General features: G+C 37.4%; 1 protein-coding gene across 1 annotated transcript in view; it reads right to left on the reverse strand.

Annotated features, from left to right (window-relative positions):
- The window catches only part of LOC134534896 (neuralized-like protein 4), a 58,789-nt gene that overhangs the window by 13,895 nt on the left and 24,013 nt on the right, over nt 1-20,881 (reverse strand). Inside the window, exons 15-22 of the mRNA XM_063373573.1 lie at nt 19,714-19,975; nt 17,420-17,688; nt 13,160-13,326; nt 10,973-11,160; nt 8,710-8,947; nt 4,703-4,861; nt 3,945-4,124; nt 1,555-1,915 (exon numbers count right to left, since the gene is read on the reverse strand). Coding sequence (XP_063229643.1) covers nt 1,555-1,915; nt 3,945-4,124; nt 4,703-4,861; nt 8,710-8,947; nt 10,973-11,160; nt 13,160-13,326; nt 17,420-17,688; nt 19,714-19,975 — 1,824 coding nt within the window. The remainder of the gene's footprint in view (nt 1-1,554; nt 1,916-3,944; nt 4,125-4,702; nt 4,862-8,709; nt 8,948-10,972; nt 11,161-13,159; nt 13,327-17,419; nt 17,689-19,713; nt 19,976-20,881) is intronic.

The following is a 20,881-nucleotide window of genomic DNA, read 5'->3' on the forward strand; positions in this document are numbered from 1 at the left end:
TGAGCAAATCTAGATAGTGCAAAACAGGATTATTATTCACGGGAATGTACCAATCTTAATCAGAAATCTAAATTTTGCATAGATTATTTTCGCATAATTAAAGTGGACACTCTCCATGTGTGATGTAAAAAAAAAAAAAAAAAAAGTTACCAAAAGGCCGCTAAAAGTTAAAGTTTAGTCACTCCCAGTACCAATGCTTTTATTTCAGGACTTTTTATAACTTTCATGACCAGTCCTTCAGTTTCCTTACTTTATCATCACTTTCGGGACATCCATGACCTGCAGACACCCTGTGAGAGAGAATAAAAATACCACAGAGACACAGATATTGATAGTTCATTTATATTTTTAAAGAGTTTATCGACATACAGTCATGCCAAGAGGCTTGAGACGAGGGCTGTTAGATTAATGATTATAAAGCAGACTCCCGATTATCTGGGGTAATGACTGGCAAAGAGCCCATAGATAACAGAAAAACACAAAGCAATGTCAAAAGAATAAAAACTAATTAGTTAAAATTTTTCTATCCTGACTATCTAGACAAACACTGTATAAGGTTGTACATTAACAGGTATTCAAGTGATAGACATAATGTTAAGAAAAAGTTGCAGTACATATCACTAAAACATTATCATATTTTATGTAGCCAAATTTTACATCTAGCTGGTCAATAATTTAAAATTTTTGTAGAATGTCAAGTACAGCTCATTTGCGTTTATTATTAGACATTGCTTTTTAAAGATTACAAAAGAAAAAATTCTGCTGCGTTGTGACTGCTGCCCTGAAACTACGCAGGCCAGTTATGACTTGCATGAACTACGGAAAGGCGCAAACCTGAGCGTGGTTCACAAGGGAACGCGGCACACTAGCACGCACAGCTTGCAGGGGTCCGTTTATAATTTTCTCTAGCAGTTTTAAAGTTCATGATGCATACTAACACTTACCAACTATGTTTGGCAGCAGTTTTCATCTTAAATCAGTAAAATAATTTTTGTATTCGTGGTTCACGGAAGTGAAACGTGGCAAACCAAACAACCAGCACGCGGATGATCGGGAGTGTACGGTAATTGGTCTACAAAGTCCATTGGCGTAGCTGTGTTAATAAAGTTGGGGGGGGGGGGGGGGGAAATAATGATTTTTATGTCATGTAAACCCATTCCCCTCTTACTAAGACGGGAGGTTCCGGGGGTCCTCCACCGGAAAAATCTTGATTTTAAAAGTGCAAAATAGTGCTTTTAAAACAGTTTTCGTATCTAACCATTGGATACATCAAAGTTAAAATTATTATCGTTTCCTTAAGAAAAAATTTGAAGAGTGAAGAAATTACAAATAAAGTCGGGCAGAATGATATTATAAAATGAAAAATATCATGGTCTAGAAAGTTGGGGGGGACAGTCCCCTCCACCCAAAAAGTTCAGGGGGGACACATCCCCCCTACCCCCCCCCCCCCGGTTCCTATGCCCCTGTACAAAGACATGGTTTACGGAAGTGAAATGTGGCAAACGCGGATGATCGGGAGTCTACGGTAATTGGTCTACAAAGACGGCGACTGACCCGGGATGCCAAGCGCGTTCTTGAAGCTGGTGCAGGCACCGAGGTACTCGCAGTTCTTGGACACCGTCCCACCAGGGGTGCCCGGGCCGGCGGGGGAGCCGACGGGGGTGGCGTTGGATATCACCTCCACGTTGGAGTCGCAGTGGACGGACGAGCAGGGCTGCAGGCCGCCGCCTCCTCCGCCACCGGGGGACTTGGCGTACAGCGCCAGGGAGGGCGGAGGGGCGGGCGGCGACGAGGCCAGCTTCTCCTTCTCGTCGCACTCCAGGTCCGCCTTCTCGCTCAGGCACTCCGCCTCCGACGCGGCGGAGACCTCCGGCGCGGCGTTCTGGCCGTCCTCGCCGCTCAACACCACGCTAACCTGCGCAGCGCGCAGCCACCAAACAACGTTACCACCACCAGGGCCGTATTTACGCGCGGGCTATCTAGGCTGCGGCCTATGGGCCCGCACCACAAATGGGGGGGGGGGGGGGGGGGGGGGGGCGCCCGCACCACACGACACGAAAAAAAAATATATACTGCGATGTGGATCTTCTTATATTCTTAAAATACGCGTCGACACAGCGTCCAGTTGTTTTGTGCGGATCAATTGCGCCGAACTAAACTCTTCTGTGGAAAGCTGATATTTATGAGTTGTGTTAGCATTTAGAAATTTTTTGATTATTTTCATTGATTTTGGTGTCACTTAATTCCTTAAACTTTTAAATACTGTTTGGTTAAATTGTCTAGTTTAATAATAACTATTTTTTTTTTCAAAATAGAAAATTGATCAGAACTATGAGTTTTGTAGGTCAATTAAAATTAACTACCCACCCAGACCCAGGCAAGAGGCACCCACTGTTTCACTGGAAGGGGATACTCAATATACCCCCCCCCCCCTTTTCCCTTTAGAGAGGGCCCGCACCACAGACTCAGCCTAGGGGCCCACAGGCAGTAAATCCAGCCCTGACCATCACTAAGTATGCGTATTATCTTAATATTTTGGCTTCTGGTAAAATGAAAATCAGATGCAACATAGAATGCCAAAACGTCTGGTGCTAATAACTCAATACGGGAGGGGTTGAAATTTAACAAATTTCAGCTGCAGGTTTATCATGACATAATAAGTTCAAAACCTCTTATGAACTTATAGTCTAAAGAATTTGGACTGAACACTTGAGCATCTGAATTATGTTTGATTGAATGATGTTATACTACATCCGCCTCAAATTTTGTCACTGTACCGAAATTTTTGGTGGTTGTAAAACATCATGAATTAAACATATTCAGTGATCCATCTTAAATACTTTCTCTATTATATACAACACAAATATTGTTCAGCCTCAACTTCAGCACTTTAGACCAAAAGTTGTGTGTCTGTTTTCAAATTATATTGTAGTGATTAACCTGCAGCCGAATTTTGTCGGTCAATTTCACTCATTCTGTATAGCTGTGGTATTAACCAGTTGCTATTAAATACTTTGTTCAGACTGGTCCCAAACAACTTAAAAAAAAATATTAGGATTAAAACAACGTAAATGCTAATTTATTTTGAAATAATGGGTAACTGATTAACAACCATTTTAACTGGGTAACATATAGACCTACAGCACTTATTTCCCAGTTATACGTGCTCCCAATGATTTTAATTGTTATTTATTATATGATCCCGAAAAGTATACTGATGGTGTATGTTGTGTCAAAAATGACAATCTACTTGGGGTAACACTTTGCCATTAAATCTTCCAATGAAACTTTTAAATCTTACTCCTAACCTAGGAAAAGTGTAGCATACATAACAAATCTCAAGAAATGAATTTTTTAAGTGCAATGAAAAAATAAAAAATATAAGAACCAAGCTACATTAATGTACTTTATAGTGTCAGAGGAGGGAACGCATAAAACTTTATTAAAATCATGTTTGGTAAAATAAGAAGTACATAGTTATGCCAGCCTTTACAAGCCAGTACCTTTGTAATACCTAATACGTTAGCACACAGAAAGCCATCAATACGAAGTTTAGTACTGTACTTTGAAAAGCTTTATCTTGTCTATTACATCAGAATAAATCTTCGTCGTCACTTCCACACTAACAATGCAACCAGGAGCGCAAAAACTAAATTTTCAAAAGGGGAGGTGGGTAAGGGGGGGGGGGGCAATATACCTTTTTATAAAGAATCATCGATCACCCCTATTGAAGCGGGGGTCCGGGGGTCTTCCCCCGGGAAAATTTGTATTTCAAGGTGGAAAATGGTGCTATTTAAGCAGTTATATTATCTAAAAATTGATTACACAGCACTTTCTTTGCCCCCGTTTGCCACCACTTCAAGGTTTCAGAGGGGGGGGGGGGGGAAATACCCTTGCCCCTCCCTGTTGTTGCACCCCTGAATGCAACTAAAGCGCAAGCTCACCTCTTCGCACTGACCATACAGGTCAACGACAGCGTAACAGAGCGGGGGGATGTCCTTGGCCGCAACGCCCTGATCCACTCCGTTCACGAACAAGTGGAGCTGGGACTCCCCGTCCACCAGCACGCCCACAATATGGGATACTTGCAAGTGATCCAGGTTGGGCCCGTAGCCATTCCTTACCTGTCGGCAGTACCAGTACAACATTGCAAAATACGAACACAGCAAGACAAAAAAAAAACCACACACGAGATTTTAGTGTTGTAGTTTCTTTATATTTATTTCACCAAAATGCTATAATTTTCATATGCTGTTTTTTTTTACAATAATTTGTTTTAATAAGTTTGTCTAAAATAATTTTATTGAAAACAAACAAAAATAAATCAGAGACCACTTCCAGTTTAGAAGTGATTCAATAAGAGACAAGAGATGTTCATTAAACAAAGTCATCTGAAAATATTAACAAGGAATAATTTAAAATGGATTAAGAACTCATCCATCAAGTATGAATCATAAAGGTAGGAGGGAAGTGGTGTAATATTACGTTATTAGTAACAAACAGGAAATGCAACAACCGAAATTTTTCAAATCTTTCATCCGCTATCCACAATTAATTCTGAAAGAACATTTAACGATTTTACAATTTAACAGCTACAAAGCACAGTGATAAGATATAAAGCTTAATGAACTACAAAAGAAGGTGAGAAATTCATTAAAATTTTATTTTTAACTCTTTTGTTGTATTTCCTCACTGCACTCACCTTGATACCATTTTGGTAGATGCAGTCACTGCAAACAATCCAAGAGTTCCTCTTGAATCCCAGTGCAGTAAGAGGAAAGTGGGTTTTGTCTGGGGACACACTCACGACTCCACACATCAAGGATGACATCCAGCGAGGGTTCAAGGCCTCAATACGAACCTGAACACAGTGAATCACATTTCTTATTTTTTTTTTAATGCAAGTTAATTCTATATTGTACCCATTCCAACCCGCTCCAACATCAATAAAATTGAAGTTTTCTTGGGAGCCAACACTTTTCCTACAAGTCTATACACAATTTTTATTGTATTTGCACCTGGTGCCCCAAGTTCAGAAGACTTCGAGCATCAAACTATATGGTGTATCAGTGTCCTCCCTACCTTTCCCCCGCCATTAATCGTTTTTGTTCATGTTAGTTCGCCTCTGAGTGGATTACATTGATCCTTGTGGTGAGCCACATGGTGTGAGCCGTGGCAATTCGTAGATAATTTGTTTGACTGTAATAAGTTCATGGCAGTCGATCAATGTAGAATTTTTCGTACATTATCTTTGATTAAATTCATTTTGGCTGCCACCGTCTAAATTTATCCAGGTTTAATTGTGTTCTGTCGTCTCTTATTGTAAATGCTTTTTTTCTCTTGTGTGTGCCTATCATCTTGTAATGATTAACTTTGCCATGACTCTTAGCGACTTAAATTACTGTATTTTGACGTGATAATGTCTTATAAATCGATGAATGCCGGCTGCACGCACGAAAAAGCATGACTCATTGTCACGTTCCACCTGAGCCGAGCGTGCAAGCGAGAGCGCGGAACAAGCGACAGAGAGACACGATCGGTCTAAGCGTTCGGCTTGTGACGCATCTATCTCTCTTCCACTGCATCGGTCGATGCGTCCGAGTAGATGAGAGACAGTGGCAGAAAAAAACCTATACGTGAACTGTTGTGTCAACTGTTTATAAAGTGAAGTGAAAAGTTAATGTGGTTTCCGTTGTTTCTTATTACAACAAGAGCGGCAAAAAAGGTAATGAATTCTTGCAATTTAAGAATTTGATTAGCGATATAATCTCATATATTTGTTCTTTGATTATTAAAAAAAAGTAGCATCGGTCGGCGAGTGCAGTAATAATAGGTTATGTTACAATTTTGACTAAAATATTATTATCTCATACAAATTATTGTATAAAAGTCAACTGCTTTTATTTAGTATTCAATGAAAAAAATTGTAACTTTCAATTAACTCCTTATTAGTATTATACAAAATAATGATAATTCAGTGATAATAATTCAACTGAATTCATAAAAGTCTGCAATTTTTCATCAATATTTCTTATGACGCTATCACGTAAAATTATCGTCCGTAAACCAACTTTACAGACAACTCACTTTCTTTTCCTTGAGACTTCATGATGGCTCCTAAAGCACTTATTGTATGTTAATTCTTTTGCCCTAATTTTGATTGTTTAGGTTTCACAGTTGTTTGGAGGGGGGTCCCGATGCCTGTTTAGGTTGCTTCCCTAATTTCAAATATGTCAATTGTGTTAACTATCCCCTTCAACAACAGGCGAGTGCTCGCTAACTACCTTATGTTAATTGTGTTCACTGGATTAATACTCATTTGTTGTAATCAAAGTGATCCCTTGTAAAATTATTTTATTTAATATCAAACTGTAAAAGCTTTCTTGTCCAGAACGTTTATCTAGACATTCAGGGTACCTGGATTTTCCCTTAGTTACTTGTGAAGCATGATGTAATCTTTTAGTGAAGTATAAAAAAATGTGTTTGCTTTTTTTGCCATATAGTCACATCAATAATCAATGTGGTAAGTTCAGTTTATTCCATGGTTCAAGTATAATCCTGTCAAATCACATATGTTATCCTGTTATTGCCTTAAATGCTTTGTTGTTAATTTTACAAAATGGCATAAGTGAATTTCCTCTTCTCGCTTAAGTCCTGTATAATAACCGAACACATAAATTTTAACTGATCATTTTTTTATACTACTCACTACTTGCACAGGTCTGTTATCTACTGACAGCTTTTGGGAGACAGTAGACTACAATGTGAAATATTTTTCCAGCCTGTAGAGAAATATCAGTTACAGGGTAACAAGTTAAGTAAGTGATGGAGTTAACGTTTATAACATACGAAGGAAAAAAAAGTTGGGAGGAGAATAAACAACAGAGTAGGAAGTAAGACAAATGTAAATCTCCGCAGGATTTCATCGCAAAGTTAGTTCCGACAGTGAACATTAATTGTGTACTTAATTGTTTAAGAGTTCAAGTGAATTATTGAATGTTTTAAAAGAAATTTTCATCACAGGTGGTAACACAGAGGTTTTCATTCCACTGTTTTTAACAATTATGAACCTCTATTATGTACTTTTATTGTTTTACAGTTAAAGTGAATTATTGAATACTTTAGCGTGAAACTCATTTATGCAGGTTAAGTAGAACTACAGAGATAATACATTTGCTTGCAACAACATTTAATTTGGAACACATTTTAACATAGAAGACAAGGTTTTGTTTCAATGTCAACTTAATTGCATGTTATTTGTTGCGCATAAACTTTGTTTTTCTACATGTTTATTTTAACACGGTTACATATTTGTTTATTTTATTTTTCAAGTGAATTATTGAAAATTTTATTTGATTTAATCTTGTTGATTTAATCGTTGTTGATTCCGGATGCTGTGTACAAATGTGGGCCCCACACTACATAAGCAAAATGTACGAAATATGGATATCTGCTTATAAAAATAAATTAAAAAGTGAATCTTTACACGATAATTATAATTCTGTTTGTGGAAAATAATAAATTTTCTCAGGTAACACAATTAAGGGGGTATGTTCTGTTCCAAGTCATTATTTTAATTAAACGTTTAACACAGTTACACTTGTAGGCTTTTTTAGTGCCCAAACTTTAATATATATATATATATATATATATATATATATATATATATATATATATATATATATATATATATATATATATATATATGTATGTGTGTGTGTGTGTGTGTGTGTGTGTGTGTGTGTGTGTATGTGTGTAGTGCATACTTTTGGCATTTTTGTGCAGTATGGATAAGGAGAAAGAAATTGAATAATTAACTGAAAATTTTTGGGTTTTAAGGCCATCCTGGTGGCTTGTGCATGGTATGGTCAAAAATTATTTTAGAAAATTTTAATTATTTTTTTTTAACCTTTTAGCATCATAAATTTTTTTAGGATTTTAAAAGGCTAGCTAAAATTAAATAACATCCATATCACATGGTAGCCAGTAAAATTGACTTTAGAACAAAAGTTGTGAAATTTCCAGTTTTATATTACATTTAATTCTCCTCATCCATACTGCACAAAAAATATTAAGAATGCCACTGCAAAAAAGTATGCAATTTAAATATTTTTCATTTTTGTAAAAGCTCGCAGCCGATAAAAATGCCGGCAAGTTTAACCTCGTGGGGACGTTAACGTGAAATAATGACCTGGAACAGGACACACACTGTTAAAAGCATTACAAACCCACTCTGCCGCAAACCCGAACAGTAAAATAACGAACTGCGCTGGGGGGACGGGTCTCCCGAACGCGGGCGGTCGAGGGGGGCACCGTTAGAGCAACAGACAGGACTGGGTGCCCCCGCCCAGTGGCGTAGCCAGGATTTGTGTACGGGAGAGGGGGGGGGGGGTGTCAAGAAGCATGCGGCCCCCCCTCCCCCCCAACGTATTAAAGCGGGAAGGGGGGGGGTCCGGGGGGCCCTCCCCCCCGGGAAAATTTGGATTTTAAGGTGTAAAATAGTGCTATTTTTTTTTTAGCAAGTTTTTGGTACTTAAATTTAAATATTGTAATGGTGAAAATTTTTTATTAATTTTAATATGAAATTTGTTTGAGTGATGAATAAGAAATTAATTAAAGATTTGGTGCTAAGGGGGGAGGGGGAGGGGGGGTTCGAATCCCTAAAACCCCACCCCTACCCCTGGTTACGCCCCTGCCCCCCGCCCCCACCTGGAACAGCTGGTCGCGCGGCAGGGGACGGCCGGATATGACCACCCCCTGGTTGTAGCTGGCGATCCTCCGGGCGGACAGCCGGCCCTCGCCCAGCCCGACGTTGCGGCCGTGGTACTCGTGGAAGACCAGCGGCTGGGGCGGGGCGGCGGGGGGAGAACCCCCCCTGCCCGTACCGCCGTCCTCCAGCCGCAGCTCGCAGGACTTGGAGCTCGGGAGCGGAGGGATGTCATCGACGCTGAAAGTAAAATATCTCACCAACTTCAAAAAAATTTCAACTTAAAATACAAAATGATTTAATTTTTCTACTTAATCATTATTCATGATGAATTCATATCTTTCATTGATATAATGCAATTATTTACACATTATGTATTTAACTTTAATCTGACATCGTGCTGGTATGCTAGATTGAATTTATATAGTTTAAAACTAATTTTATGTTATTTGTAATAATATTGTTACTTAATGGGAAAATTACTTTTCCCTGGAGTATCGAAAGTATCGAACTGAAAAAAAAACAATACAGAATCGAGTATTGAAAGTGTGGTATCGTCCCACCTCTATTTAATTTACATCCTGTCAAAGTTGCGTCAGAAGTTCTGACAAAACTGTGCACAATGCATAGAAACCACATTTTAAACTGAATTGCGATAATACCAAAATAACACTGTCAAAAAAAATCTAAATGCAAGTTACAACACTATTCAAAACCCAAAATGCTAGTCAGTTCATTAACTAAAACATAATTTTAAGAAAATTTTACTACGAATATAAAAAAAAACTTTTAACATTAATAATAATAATAATATTATTATTACCTATTATTTTGGTAATATATGGCTAACACAAAAGCTAAGTTCCGGCTGCAACCTCTATGTCAAGATATTTTATTTTATTGCAATTCCCAAGGATGTTTTACTAACTTTTTGTTATTAATTTTTGCATTTGATATATTCTAGGCATTAAGTATCTGCTATTTGTAAGAAGAAGTCAGGCAAAAGGTTATTATTGCAAAACTTCTCTAAATAATTCTTTTTCTGCAGTTCTATAGATGAATAACAGATAGAAATTTACTTATAATATAATCCAATTTTTCAATTATCTATGCTAATACGAAAAAAAATAACCATAAGTTTTTTTATTGCTGAAAAAACAAAAACTACAAGACTGATTTCAAAAACTATTTTACTGTTAAAAATTAAAATAATTCCAAATTGACATAGACAACATATAATTAGTTAAATTAGTTATTATTAAAAAAATTAAATTTTCAAATGCTTAAAACCTATGATAAGCAAATAGACCATAGATGTAGGTATATCATTAAGATATGCATATACAGTAGGAATAAACTTACAAAGAGAGATGGAAGTACGGATATTAATTGTGTGTGTAGCAAAATAAATTGCTGTTACTTTTGTTATCCATCCTAAGCTATACAGAGTGTGAATGATTTTTTTTGTATGTAATAAGTAAACTCGAAAACTACTAGACCATTTTCCCAAAATTCTTTTAATGTTATAAAGCTAAATTATTTCAGATGGAAAAATGCTACGTTTTATCTTAAAAATATTATGCTTCGTAAGATACAAGAATATTTTAAACTGAAGCTGGACACAATAGATGAAACTAACTTTTTTCTTGGCTTAAGCTGATCAAACCATTAGGATCTACCGACACATTACAAATATTAATGAACACGATTAGAAATACTTATCTAATACATTTTTCTACTTTACCATTCCCTTTCTTTTCTATTTATTGTGTACAATTTGTACTGCAATTATTTTAAATTTTCTATCATTACATTCAATAAATAAGTATGCAACTGATAAGTTTTGAAACTGTATAATTCACTGTATGTTTGTCCTGTTTATTATTTTTTGAATTTATTTTTGTTTCCTTTCTGTTTTCGTTTTTGTTGTCATCGTTGATGTATACGTTTGTATTCATCATGTCCTGTTTTGGTTGCTGCAGGAATACGTCTCACTCACCTCACCTGCCCGCTCTCGGTGCGGACGGAGCGAGGTGTCCGCACACTTGCTGTGACTATCTATGTATGCATTTGTCTTTTAGTTTCGTGCCCACCACCGAAGAAGCCTTCGGCTGTTGGTGGGCATGTGACAATGTGACAATAAATACACACACACACACATACACACACACATACACACACACATCTCTCTTCAACCAACCCAGAGCGAAATTCACAAGAACTGGATCGCGGCGGGCGAACAGCAGGAGATAACGAGCCACTCACAGGGTCTTGTTGGTGGGCGTGGTGTCGAGCAGCATCTCCAGCGAGTCGTGCAGCTTGCTGGAGCGGGCCGACTCCACCATGACGGCGGCGACCCCCTCCCCCCCTCCTTCCTGGCTGGCCGCGGGGCGGGCGCTCGAGGTTCCCACGCTCACGGTGCTGCCGTACAGGTCCACCACCGCGAACACGCGCTGCCGACCCACCCCCAGGCCACCATTCACACACTCTCGCGAAAAAATTCAACAAACTATCATCGACAGGGACCAAGATTACATGGCGAACTGCGATAAAACAGAAATGACACCAAATGCACGTCTAACACTGTGTTCATCCACCATAAAGTTTAGAAATGCAACAAAACTAATGAAATTAATTAACACATTTAATCAAAAACTCAACTCAGGTTACAGAAAATTTTAATATTTTATTATTTATATTAAATTCATTGATTGGAAATTACTTAGCATGGAATTACATATTAGCAAAATGTATGTACTAAAAAATTTTGAAAAATTTATATTTTTTTATTACTGTAACTGTTATTAGTAACTAATTTTTACATAATGACATTGGTGCATTTTTCAAACTCACATATACTTGCTGATTTATGTGTATTGTTTCCTGTAGTTTGACATCCTGTATAGTGATAGGTAATACGGTTAAAAACAGATACCGATACAATTACCAACTTTTTTTTTAACAGATCTGATAACCAATACTTTTGTAAATAATCACTGTGCACGTCTCCAGTAAAAATATATATTTAAAATTAATAAGGCAGTACCTTAAAAAAAATTCTTTATTAAAAAGATTTTTGGTAGAAGAGTAGAAAAAGTATTTTAATGCATAAAATTAGCACATAGCACAGTACAGCTTTGACTAATTAACAAACACAACATTCAAGTATACTCTTGTATTACAAAAAATTGCAGTAAAAGATACCTACAGAACTAATAAAAGGTAAATAGAAAAGATGAATATGTGTATCTGTTTCATAAGAAACAATTATATCAGAAACAAAAAAAATTGGGAATACCAGCCAACACTGATACTAAAACAATTACGTTTTATTGCATAATCGTAGCACCTTTTATACTATATTAACGTTTTAAAAGTAGGGGTGCGATTTTTATACAAAAAAGCATTTTTTGTTAGGTAAAGATATTCACAAACACAAAACCTATTTATGGAAAGTACACATTTATTTAAAAAGTAGAGTATACAAAAGCATGCCAAACAATTTAAATTAATAAGTCATGCAAAAAAAAAAACATTTTGTTTAACATGAAATAGAAAAACGAAAACTGTGACCCAAACGTCAGCCTGAACTAATGCATAACTATCATCATAGTACATACTTACAACGAAAGAGTGCGAGCTATCAAATGAAGTTAACTTGGCAATATATAAACAGTGCGTGTTTCATGCAATTTAGCGAGTTATCAATATCGATATTCGATAACGTGCGCACTCTCTATATGGGAATCAACACAACCAAACAAATGATGCCATATAGCGCTGGCTACATTTTTATACGCGGTAACCAGCGGCAACAAACAAGAACAGATAAAGGTTAAAAGCTTTGAAAACGCCTTTTAAAAAAAATTTACACATCACACAACTTTGTATTTCTGTTAATTAAATAAGTAAGCTGTAATATCCAAATGATTACTAGATTTAAACTTTAAAATACATTGTTTCATACTGTAAAACTACACACACAAAGCGCTCGGGATCTTGGTACCAAAAACATCATGCGATGTTTATGCAAGAACTTTTTTTTCTCCAAATTTCGATGCCCTAAAATAGCGGTGCGATGATTGTGCGATAAAACCAGTATTTTTGTACATTACCAATTTTGTACTTCACCTATCTATCAATAAATAAAGTTTGGTTCTGGTTAAAGTCAGTTTATATTTTTGTAGGTCGATTGTTTCCTGTTGTTTGACATCCTGAATAGTGATAGGTAGTACGGTTAAAAACAGATAGTACCGATACAATTACCAACTTTTTTTTTATAACAGATCTGATAACCGATACGTTTGTAAACACGTAATCACTGTGCACGTCTCCGGAAAAAACTATATTTGAAATTAATAACGCAGTACCTTAAAAAAAAAAAACCTTCTCAAGAGGGTTCTGATATCTGAATCTGCGGACGACAGCCGCACCGCGTCGCCGCGCTCTCACCTTGGGCAAGCCCGTGGCGGCCACGCCCATGTCCTCCCCGTTGAAGAGGAAGTGGAGGCTGCCGTCCCCGCACCGCTTCACCCCCACCTTGCTGCCCACCACCAGCCACTCCAGGCTGGGGCAGTAGTTCACCTTCAGCATTGTGGTGTTCCTGCGAACTTCGCTGCCTGCAAGCCACACCACACGTCACCCACACTTTGATCTTATACAAAAAAAAAAAAAAAAATTGGTTGCCTGTAAAGTCGGTTTACGGTCGATAGTTTAACGTGACAACGTCATAACAAAACATTGATGAAATGATTGCATACTTTTATGAATAAAATTGAATCATTTTTATGTTAATAATTAGAGTCAAGATTTTGTGGTGTTATTTTAAGACAAATTCGGTGTAAATAAATAAAGATTTCGATGTTATATGGTTTTATTTTTTTGCTCAAAATACCCACGGCAAAATTTTCTTGCTTTTCTGTACGACATGCAAATTTATTAAAACAAATATTAATAAACACTAAAACCTCATGATCTAATCACAATTAAGTTCATTTGCAAATTCATAAATTCAAACTTTTAAATAACTACTAAAAATTTCACGACTTAATTACAATCACATACACTACAAATTACACAATTAAGCACTTCCAAAGTTACTATTAAGACGGTTTTATTGAAATGCTATCATAGTTAAATTTTCCGCATTTTCTGGAGTGAGACGTTGTCTTCTATCACTAACTACCAGTGAGTACCTGGAAAATGAACGTTCTGCATCAACATTTGATGTTGGGAACCAGACTGCCCTTAAACTGGCTTGAGTAAATTCACTGTAGTTCCCATTAAGTACCTTTGCAACATCAATTTGACTTGTTTCTGGCAATGAAAGTTCGTCCTCAATTATTTTTTTGAAAGCAACATAGCCATGTATGAATGTATCAATGGGAAGATGGGAAAAACAAGGCAAGTTATGCAGAGACTTCTGTAGGTTTGCATCTTCTATGCTAACCCTACTCACATTTCTTGGGTTGAACAGCAAATTAATGGCATTAAAGACTCTTAGACAAGGATGTCGTTTAACAGATGAGTTTTGCCTCAAACGCTTATGTTTCTCACTCGCGACATGTTTCACAATCGTATCGCGTCTCTCGTAGTCTAGCCTGCAGTTACAGAATTTGCACATTAAAATTTTATCACTGAAATAAAATCCTTCGCTGGAAAATTCTTTCGATCGGTCACTGGCAGAAACCTTCGTTTTAGGCATTATCAAAAATTTTTAATCACATAGGAAGAATTTAACCTCTTAATACGCAAAAAATTGCCGTGCTGGAAAGATCAAAACAGTGGAGAATAGATGCGAATACAAACGCATACCGAATACCAACATACGTACGTGAAAATTAATACCGACATAAATATGTACTATTTATTATTTACAATCGTTACGTTGAGCAGGGTTAATTTTATTTTCGTACCCTACGTACTTTATTTTAAATAAACAGTAAAAGCAATGCGCTTTAGTGTGTAATATTTTAATTATTAAAAACGTAATCTTAGAAAAACATATTTTGGACGTTTGTTATTTTTGTATTTACAGAAAGTGAACGGCGGCCATTGTATCATAGTTATCTACTGTCAGAAATATTTGATTGTGCTGAAGATAGTGAATTGTCCTTACAGAATGGGAAAAAAACGTAAATAATCAGGATAGACGAAATTTCGTGACATATCGCGGATTTCGCACAATTTTGTTTTATTTCGTGTTTTCAAGCGGTTTTCGGTGTTATTTAGTTTTATCGCGCATTACCATATAATCGTGCCTCTATTAATAATAAAAGAATAAATACTTGAAATTATACCAGTAATCAGAATTTTTTAAAATGGCAAGAATAATTAACCTTTCTTGCCGAAATTGTTGTTGTAATAAGCAATGAAAACCACATTAACATTTCACTTTACTTTATAAACAGTCGACGAAACAGTTCACGTGTAGATGATTTGTAATTAATTTTAAAAACTGGCGTTTAGCTATAAAGTTTAAATATAATTATTTACAAGTTTTCATATAAATAAACGGAACACAGCATAACGGAACAATGAGCGTGACGGGACACAGCGGAACGGAACAATGAGCTTAATGGGACAGAGCGTAACGGAACAATGTGCGTAATGGGACACGTTTTCGTGCGTGCAGCCGGCGTTCATCGATTTATTAGACTACACGTCAAAAAAGCATACATACGTCATTAAAGATATCAAATTAATGCAGACAACCAGTAATTACATACCGTAATTATTTTCTCTAGAGATCAGAACACGAGAGAAGTTACAGTTACTGTCAGACAGTTTAAAAAGTAGGGATGTTTCAATATCATAATATAGAACACTAAATACATCTCCAGGTTGTCTAGTTTCCTCGGAAGGAAACAATCATTACAAAGATTATCAAGCCATGTATAAATTTAGAATGTGTAAAAAAAAAAATATGTTTTGCCAACTCCAAGTAGTACACAAAAAATTACAAATCACTGTTTTCAGAAGAGTTACTCTCTATTACAGCTTTTAGTAAATACCCAAGTAACGCCGTTCAATTAGCGCGGTTTTGAAGTAACAACACCAATAAATTATGGCATGATTTGAAATAGTGCTGTTTTTTTACGCGAATATTTATTTCTCTTCACGTACAATGGTAATGGCACTTGTGGAGCATTAAATTCAATCCAATGTATTAGTAATATGAAGAATAATTAAACAATATTTTGCTCTTTTCTTAAAAGCTATTTGCTTCCTCTATCGCTTATTTGTCTCCGACGACGCGTGTGTGTTCGGCCAACATTTATTTTACGCCATTCCACTTGTTAGCAGCAGCTCTGGAGAGTAATGCTAGAAGCTTTAAGGGCTACTTTATCTTCGACCTACTAGAATCATGCCAGAAAACATTTAGTAAACAACAGTATCAGGAATTATGTTAAAAAGTTAAAAAAATCTTTACAGCAATAGAAACTTTCAAGTTTGTGCTTTTAAAATCCTTTTAAGAACTGAAATATATCTCCTCTATTAATATAACATTATTATTTTGTTAACTCATAAATGTTGTTGCACCTGCTTAGGAATGCCATGCCCAAGACCTATTACGTAAACTAAGTGGCAAGTGAATTTTTAAAATATGATTTTAGGTTGTTTAATCTCAAAATGTTATCCTACATTTACTTAAATGTGCATCAAATATATCACCGCATATATCTGTACTGTAAATTAATTCAAACGGGAGCAGTGACTCAATTAAAATGGTGGTCAGCAGGTACACATACCTCATTGGAAAACTTAATACTTTTGATTAATATGCATTCTCATTAGAAAAAAAAATATTTGATTACTGCTGTTTTAATTAGCGCCCTATTTTCGTGGAACGAATTAGAGCATTGCTTCAAGAAGTGTGTGTAATACAATTACATATTAAAATTATGTAACCAGATTTTAACCCCAGAAATTCGCGGGTGCGCGGGGGAATAAGGGGACAAGTCAAATATTGGCAAAAAAATTGTTTTTTTATGGTATGAAATAAAGGATAGAACAAGCTCTACAAATTGGTCCAAATGGGTTGAGTCTAGCACCCTTGTGTGTATATTCTATGGCACTGAACTTTTGGAATGATTAATTACTGATCTCACATACTTGGAAGAACTTTAAATGTTTGATATCTTAATTTAAGTAATTTTGACATATCGCACCCTGAGTACAAGACTATCGTAACTCAAAAATCAGCGCAGTACTATCACAACTCATTTGCCATAGTCTTGCACATATTCTTGTATGTTTTCCAGAGTGCAACACTTACTTTATTTGCCACGAGTCCCGTGAAAGTAAATATAATATTGCGATAGTCTCGCAGCGCCTGGATGATGATATTCTCCTGCTTATGGTGAAAATATCTCACAAACTCAATTTCTTGAGTTACGACAGTCTTGTACTCAGGGTGCGATTATCCCCTTTTTTCTTCGCGCACCCGCGATATTATTCGTCGGTAGAGACTTCAACTTCATTTGCCGTTTCGAAGAGAAACGGCCACGGGAAAACGGCACGCTCCTCTCGCGTTATGTTAAAATAAAAAGTTAAAAAATTTTTTTTACAGTAATAGAAACTTTAAAGTTTGTGTTTTTAAAATCCTTTTTAGATGAAATATATTTCCTGTATTAATAACATTATTATTTTTTTAACTCATAAACATCAAAGAGAAACGGCCACGGGAAGCGGCACGTGAAGAGGACCCACCGGTGAGGAACCAGGTGTCGGCGGCGAGCCCCGCGATGAGCGGCGGCAGGTTGCCCGGGGGGCATGCGTCGGAGACGGGCAGCGTGGTGACCCCGACGTGGAGCGTCCCGGACCACTGCAGGGCCACCTCCTGGATGCACACCTCGAACACCTCGTCAGGCTCCAGGGGCGCCTGGCTGAACGCCAGCGCGTGGCTGTAGTTTCGCACCCGCGTCGCCACCGTGTTGCCAGACCTCAGCGCCACGTTCTTGCCGCAGCACGCGCTGAACCTGCCCGGCAGCACAAGTCGCGCTCAGCGGCGCACCCAGGGGGGAGGGGGGGGGGGGTTTGGGGGGCAACACAATTATCCTTGTACTGAAAATTTCAAACCATTTCTCATAAAAGTTCCGAGTGGTTTCCAGGAACGAGGTCACATGGTACATTTGATCCAGCCTATTGCGCTTCACCTATGATAACTATCTGCATTTTCCTCAGTGAATCTCAGCACGACACCACCCAAACCTAATATTATTTGAAATGCTATAAATATTTTTTTTTAAAGAATATTACGTAGGTATTACTATGTTTTCTTGAATAGTGAGAACTCATGTTCGTGCTTTGGCCGTAAGTTGCGGCAAATCGCCATCAGCTGCTTGATGAGCAAGTTTTAAAAATTAATCAGGATGTAGTTTTTCATCGAATCTACCACTTCAATCTTCACAAAAAAATTCAGTCTTATTGACAAGACTACTCACTGAGAAATATTTTGCTTTTGAGTCAGTTTTGTACCGTAATCGATGATGTGCAGTGGCGCACCCAGGGGGGGGGGGGGAGGGGGGGGGTTTGGGATTTCAAACCCCCTCCGAAAATGCGAAGGAAAAATTCTAGAATGGAAAATGTAAAAAACATTCCCAGTCCCAGCAAAATACTAGGTACGATGGTCTATGGTTTAGCGCTCAATCTACCAAACTTTGTGAGATGTTTTCACGTCAGTGTATACACATTATGGTGTTAGTATTACATTTGTAGTCTGCTACCATGAATTAATTTAATTTTTTTTTTACAAATTAGTTTGTGTTATATTATAAAAACTAAGAATTGTTTGTGCACTACGTTTATCTCAATTTTTGCATAATTTTTGGACTGTATTTCTGCAGTTTTAACTAGACGTTATATACGTGTGAATTTTATACCCTTTGTTTTTGCTCGTAGAGTGAACTTAAATTTGTGTGTGTGAATGCAGTAAAAAGCAAACCATCATTATCAATGATTTAAGTTGCACAGAATGTGGACCTTAATGCATGCTATGATTCTCATGGTATTAAAATAATACTGATTTTGAGCGGACGAGACCCTGGGTTTGATAAAGGTATCTTTGTTTGATTCTTGTCTAAAACAAAATTTAGTACCATACTAAAAATTATTCTTTTTTCTACCAGCAGTATATTCAATAATTAGATACAAAAACTTCTTAAATAGCACCAATTTTCACCTAGAAATCCAAATTTTCCCGGGTGAGGACCCCCGGACCCCCCCCCCCCCCCCACAAAAAAAAAATTCCTGGTCATGCTTATCCACTCCCACCGGCTCCCAACCCAAATACAAAAGCAAACACTATGTACAATTAAACTAAGGCAACAGGTAGGCTTCTTTCTGTATTTTTTTTGTTAATTATTTTTTCAATTTTTAAGTTCGAAAAAGTTTTCTTTAGTTAACTGATTATAAATGTCACAGCTCACAGGTAATGCAGAAGAAGAAATAAACCTAGGTTTACCCGGGTTTACTTAGCTAGCATTGTCCAAGTTTTTTTTTCATTTAAGTCAGAATAATCACAAATAAATTTGAATTTGGCATTTTTACCCGCGTACACCTAAGTCTACTAAAACTAACCCTGACGGTGAGAACAAATTCATAAACGGTCTACCAAGTCCACTTCACAAAGTTTGTGCAGCTATGTGCGTTAACTTGATAAAGAAGCTGTGGAAGTACGGTAGTTCATAAACTTGTCCACACAATTTGTATTTTTTTTTGTTTTTCCGCGCACCCTCAATTCTGACTGGTTAACGTTAGAAAAAATCAGATTTATTCAATTTGTATGATTCGTATAATCACACCCATTATCTGACTTCTTTTTTGATTTTGCTGTCACAAGAAGAAAATTACAGAAATATTTGACGATTTTCCTCACTTTTTTTTTTAGATGTATCCCTCGACCAATTTTAATTTTCCTGAATTTTCCCCGTTTTCTATACCTGTAGCAACCCTGCAAGGAAATCAAAACCCGGGGCCGGACTGACGGGCAGATTGTCGCCCACCTGTGCACGGCGTCGCAGGTGGCGTGGCCGGGCAGAAGCGCGGGCAAGCTGAGCGGCTGGGAGCTGTTCTCGCTCGGAACCCCGCCCGCGAGCGCGCCGGCGTCCCGGCGCTCTGCCCCCTGCGGCACGATGGAAACCTGGGCGCACTGCCCGTACAGGTCCACCACCGCGTGCACGTGCCGGGGGACGCCCTCGCACGCCGTGCCCTGGTCCACACCGTCAATGTAGTAGTGCAGCGTGGCGTCCTCGTGCCGCATCATGCCTTGGGGACACAGCCGGCGCGGTCGTCGCTCAGGGGCCCGAGTAATAAATCCACGCCAAGCGTGGATGAGTGTTGTTTATATTTTTGGAAGAGTGAAAATGGCCAAAAACTTGTATTTTCAGAATTTTATTTTAGGCACGAAACACCTGGTACAGAATCTTGAAAGCACTAAATGGACTTGCATTACACCTTTATTTATTTTTTCCACCATATGGTTACCTCTCAAATTTTATAGATGTTCTATGCACAACGAGAAGAATGCGTGCCTGTACCAGCTTGGGAAGGTATTTTTTGGGCAAATTTTTTTTAACTTGGCTGCTTAAGCAGTGCTATTACACGTATGATATGGACAAACCACACGTATTACAAGGTTAAAAAAAATGTGAACTGCAATTATATTTATTCTACAGAATTTGGGAGGATGTATGTATATATTCTATGCCCCTGCCATCATCCTCCGACTTCCCCCCCCTCCTCCTCAATGATTAGCCTGGTTTACCTTCATTTGCATATGTTTTGTCATCAAATACTGCAATCATTCACTTCATCAGATGAAAAAAAAATTATACTTATGGCTCTTTTTTAAGCACACGGATATGTTCACAAAGGAAATTGGACCTCCAAAATTGTAAGTCAACAACAGTCCAGCTTAACTGCTACATAAAGAAGATGCTTCAATACATACGGCTAAATATGTAGTGTTCAATTTTTTTTTAAATTTTGTTTTTTTTACCAAACACGTTCATTCAACTCTAGACTTGTAGAGCAGAGCTGTATGAAGGGTGTTTTCAGCTGATGGGAGAGTTGTGGTTATAAAAGTGTTTTTCACTTCTTGTAAATAACTATGAATGTATGAATGTATGAATGTATAAATGTATAACGTGTTTCAGGTTTGTAAAGTTCTAA

Source organism: Bacillus rossius, chromosome 8, assembly GCF_032445375.1.
Source record: "Bacillus rossius redtenbacheri isolate Brsri chromosome 8, Brsri_v3, whole genome shotgun sequence".
Lineage (NCBI taxonomy): Eukaryota > Metazoa > Arthropoda > Insecta > Phasmatodea > Bacillidae > Bacillus > Bacillus rossius.